At 35.1% G+C, this 3,945-nt stretch overlaps 1 protein-coding gene across 1 annotated transcript; it reads left to right on the top strand.

The window, feature by feature from the left end:
* Window positions 1-937: 937 nt before the first annotated feature.
* On the top strand, window positions 938-2,496 carry LOC149206078 (GTPase activating protein 1-like). The gene is made up of 3 exons (XM_089393621.1): window positions 938-1,139; window positions 1,659-1,760; window positions 1,861-2,496. Exons 1-3 carry the CDS (start codon window positions 1,026-1,028, stop codon window positions 2,158-2,160), a joined length of 516 nt encoding a protein of 171 aa, XP_089249747.1. The 5' UTR covers window positions 938-1,025; the 3' UTR covers window positions 2,161-2,496.
* The last annotated feature ends 1,449 nt before the right edge of the window (window positions 2,497-3,945 follow it).

Raw genomic sequence — 3,945 nt, 5'->3', positions numbered from 1 at the left:
CAAAAAAATTAAATGGTCTAACAATTATGCTTTTTTGCTCTTATTTGAAAAAATCTGGTAGGGTTTTTTGTAAATCCAAGTAAAGGCTGTCAAAATTCATAATTTTAAGTGTCCTAGAAGTTTTTAATGGTGCTGAATCTATTTCCTCCATCAAAAACATGATTCAAACAATGCTTCTATAAGATTTTTTGAAATTTTTTTGCCCAAATTCCCACCACTTTAATCTGTCCTTCCAATTCCTCTACCTCCATAAATAACTCAAAATTAAATACCTCAACAAAATCAAACAGTGTTTAAAAAACTATGATCATATTATTTATTACAAAAATCTATGTTAAAGCATTTTTATAATATTAAGATTATACAAATTAAAACAAAAAAAATATATGTAAAGAGGATTTTTTAAAAAATCTATCTATTCATAATTTCAAAGAACATAAATTTTCTCCTGAGATGAGATTGCAGTTCTGGTTAAGTGGAATTCAATTTCAAACTTGCAGAAAAAACAAGAAAATTTCAACCGAGAAAAAGGGGGAGATCAGTGGTCTGGCCGACTTGCCGCCTTGAAATGCAAAACAAATGCATTTAATAAGAGCCGGGAAGTTGCACCCTGGTCCGTATCGTTCATCTGGGATGCATAAATGCAAGAGCAAAGGCATGTTGCGGCCGCGACGTGCATGAGTCGTGGACCGTAGCCAATGAATGGTGTGTTTGAGGTGGAGGTGCATGTATATGTGGGCAATCTGCCTCGTGGGCTGTGATCTCTGTGATCTCTGGTATGTCAGGTGCGTTTTCACCATTAAAAAATTATTGCAGGCCACTGCAAGCATTTACACCATGCCTCCTGTCTAACCTGCTTTGCTCTTTTAATGATGGCACTGCATTTATATGTCTCGTGTCCCCCCTGCTAAGCCGTTTCTTGTCTGCCTCGGATACCTCCTGTCGTGTATTTAGAGGAGCAGCAGGGTGCAGAGCAACGAGAATAGTTCTGTCTTCACTTCGATTCTGTGAGTGCGAAACCAGACATGACGACTGAGATAGCAGGTCTTCTCAAAATCCGGGTAGTCAAGGGAACCAATCTAACCCCTCGAGATCACAAGAAGACCGACCCTTATGTTGTAATCAAGCTTGGTAACCAGGTCAGTATCACAGCTCTGTTCCTATGTTTTATTGGTGGGCATTGTGTAAATATGAGAAGTTTTGGGTCTTTTTTGTGGGATGATAGGGTGGTTGTCTGGCCAGATGTTATCTTTTTTATTTTGTTTGAGATGTTATTGCTTTTACTTGGTTTCAAATTTTATTGGACACTATAGCTCATCATAGTAAAGTTGGAAGGATAGGGTTGGAGTCTGGGATCCCAGTTCCGATTTTCAGTAGTCTCTAGACTTCTCAGTCTTAGGTTTAACTATGAGTTTCTGATATATGTGGGTTGAGGGCTTTTCCATATATCTAGGGAAGTTGCTAGTCACCCATCAACTACTTTTTTTCCGAAAAAATATGAGATGTTTTGGAATTTTTATTGGTAATTTAGTCAATTTTTTTTATTAAATAATAATCTTTTATTATTTAAAATATATTTTTGACTGTATATTAAGCTCTGTGTCTAACCCTAAGACATCTAAGACATTATATGACATTATGACATTTTTGCTATGCAGGTTGTTAAGACACGAATCATCAAGAGTAACATCAATCCAGTGTGGAACGAAGAATTAACACTCTCTATAACAACTGCTGCAGCTCCGGGCACCCTAAAAGTGGTATTAATGATTTATCCCTGCAAACCCACAGAGTTTCTTGTAACTTTTCATTTACTTCCAAAAGATATGGGATCATCATCACTGTGTTTGGATATTGCAGGAAGTCTTTGACAGACACAGATTTAAAGCAGATGACAAGATGGGGGATGCAGAAATAGATCTGCAACCTCTTGTAGCATCTGTGAGAATGAAGAAATTCCTCAAGGGGGCTAAGACTGCCACTAAAGTTCGCAAGCTGGTACCCTCAGAGGACAATTATCTAGCTGAAGACAGTTACATTCACTACGTTGATGGAGATATTGTTCAGGCAATGTGTTTAAGGCTTGATAACCTTTTGTATGGAGATCTCTACATGCAGCTCAAATGGGTCGATCTTCCTGGTGCTGGATCAGGGAGATAGAGCCAATTTTGATTCTTACCTTCTCCCTTTTTTTGATTTTGGCTTCAAAATCTGTAATGAAATTCTTTTTGAAGTATGTATATGGTGATGTTGCACACCATGGACACTCTCTGTAATGTAGCGTCATGCAATGCAGAACTTGGTATCTAAAAGATTTTCCACAGATATTCCCCACACAATGGATACCCTGTGAAATACAGTGTCATCATTCATGTAATCAAAGAAGGGTATCTAAAAGATTTGCTACAGGCCTCCACTGGCAATGGCAACAAATGCGTTTTATTGCGTTTTGGGTTTTATAGTTGATGTTGTGACTTCACTGATTCACTGTACAGATTCTGCTGATATTGTCCATAACGATTAAGTAATATTGTTTAGCATGCAATGCAATGCATTAAAATTTCCACTATTAATTCATGTTCCTATTTAGTTCATCAGTTATTTCCCTTCAGCTTCATCCATATTTATTTCATGTATTGTTTCCCTTTCAAATTTATCCTGAGGTTGATTGAGGTTGATTATAGATTCAGTATATTCAACGGGTATGAAGTAAATTTAACAGTTGGTTTTGTAAACTCAGCTCAGGCTAAATGGTATAATACTCACATTTAATATCTAAAACGAGGGGAAGTATTGTGTTAAGAAGTATGAACTTATGTTTGTGGATGGTAGATTTTAGAAATATTTTAGAATCTGACTGACAAAATCGTCGTCAAAGAAAAAAAATTGTAAATAAAATTTATGGTCATCTGCTATGACACTCAAAGCTTATCAAAATCGTTGTGCTGTAGTTAAAATATTGATGAATTCACTTCTTCATCCTCTGCATCAAATGTCCCCACTGCCGGGTATGATCATGAATCAGAGGTGGTAGAGAAATTGAGGGGAGTCAGTGAGCTCCCAAATATCCCAATATAAGTAACATATCTCTGCTTTTAATTCAATGAAATCCATGAACCTTAATGCATTCTAAAACCTACTCAGAATCTCAAAGTTGCTTTTGTTGTTTAGGAAGTTGCTTTTGCTGTTCATTAAAATTGTTAATGCTCCAACGTCGCATTTCATTCCAGAGATAAATGGTTGTGAGAGACATCGTCTCTATTTTGAAAATAGCCTTTTGATAAATGGTTGTGAGACGCATCGTCTCTATTTTGAAAAATAGCCTTTTCAATGGCGGTGATGGCATTTTTTTTTCTAGATTGCTGATTTCTTGAATATTTAGCAATCAGACACACTGTCAATTATTTTAACAATACCCATATCTATCTGATTGCCAAATGTTTGGAAAATCAACAATCAGATAAACAAACAAATCATTTTATTGATTCTGCAACAAAGCTTGCTAAGTTAATCATGATCCCCATAATGTCTCTAACTTTTTCCACCTTCTATCCTCATTCTTCACTTTTGAGGTTGATACACATTCCAGAGAATAATTTGATTATTCTCTATCTATCCGAAGTTAAGAACCTTATCACATATCAATTTATTAGATTATTTATTATTTGGATAAAGTTAATTGGTAAAAAAAATGGTTTTTTATATAAATATTTTTGTTATTAGTCTTCACTTAACATGTGTAATCTACCAAATATGAAAGCCCTTAGCTTAGTCACATGGTTAGAACCTTATTACATATCACTTTATTAGATTATTTGTTGTTTGGATAAAGTTAATTGGTAAAAAAATTTGATTCTTTTACATAAATATTTTTCTTATTGATCTTTACCTAACATGTGTAATCTAACAAATATGTAAGCCCTAAACTTAGTCACATAGTTAGAT

The sequence above is a fragment of the Pinus tabuliformis genome, chromosome 1_2 (genome assembly GCF_031772625.1).
Source record: "Pinus tabuliformis cultivar Carrire ecotype Pingquan chromosome 1_2, CPIR1, whole genome shotgun sequence".
Classification (NCBI taxonomy): Eukaryota; Viridiplantae; Streptophyta; class Pinopsida; order Pinales; family Pinaceae; genus Pinus; species Pinus tabuliformis.
Note: the sequence above shows the minus strand (reverse complement) of the source record. Positions and strands in the feature narration are given on the sequence as shown.

Bases quoted from the DNA above. Each gene is read 5' to 3' on its own strand.
- LOC149206078 (XM_089393621.1), top strand. From the start codon at position 1,026: ATGACGACTGAGATAGCAGGTCTTCTCAAAATCCGGGTAGTCAAGGGA. The intron at 1,140-1,658 runs GTCAGTATCACA...TTTGCTATGCAG, and splicing joins TAATCAAGCTTGGTAACCAG to GTTGTTAAGACACGAATCAT. The intron at 1,761-1,860 runs GTATTAATGATT...TGGATATTGCAG, and splicing joins CTCCGGGCACCCTAAAAGTG to GAAGTCTTTGACAGACACAG.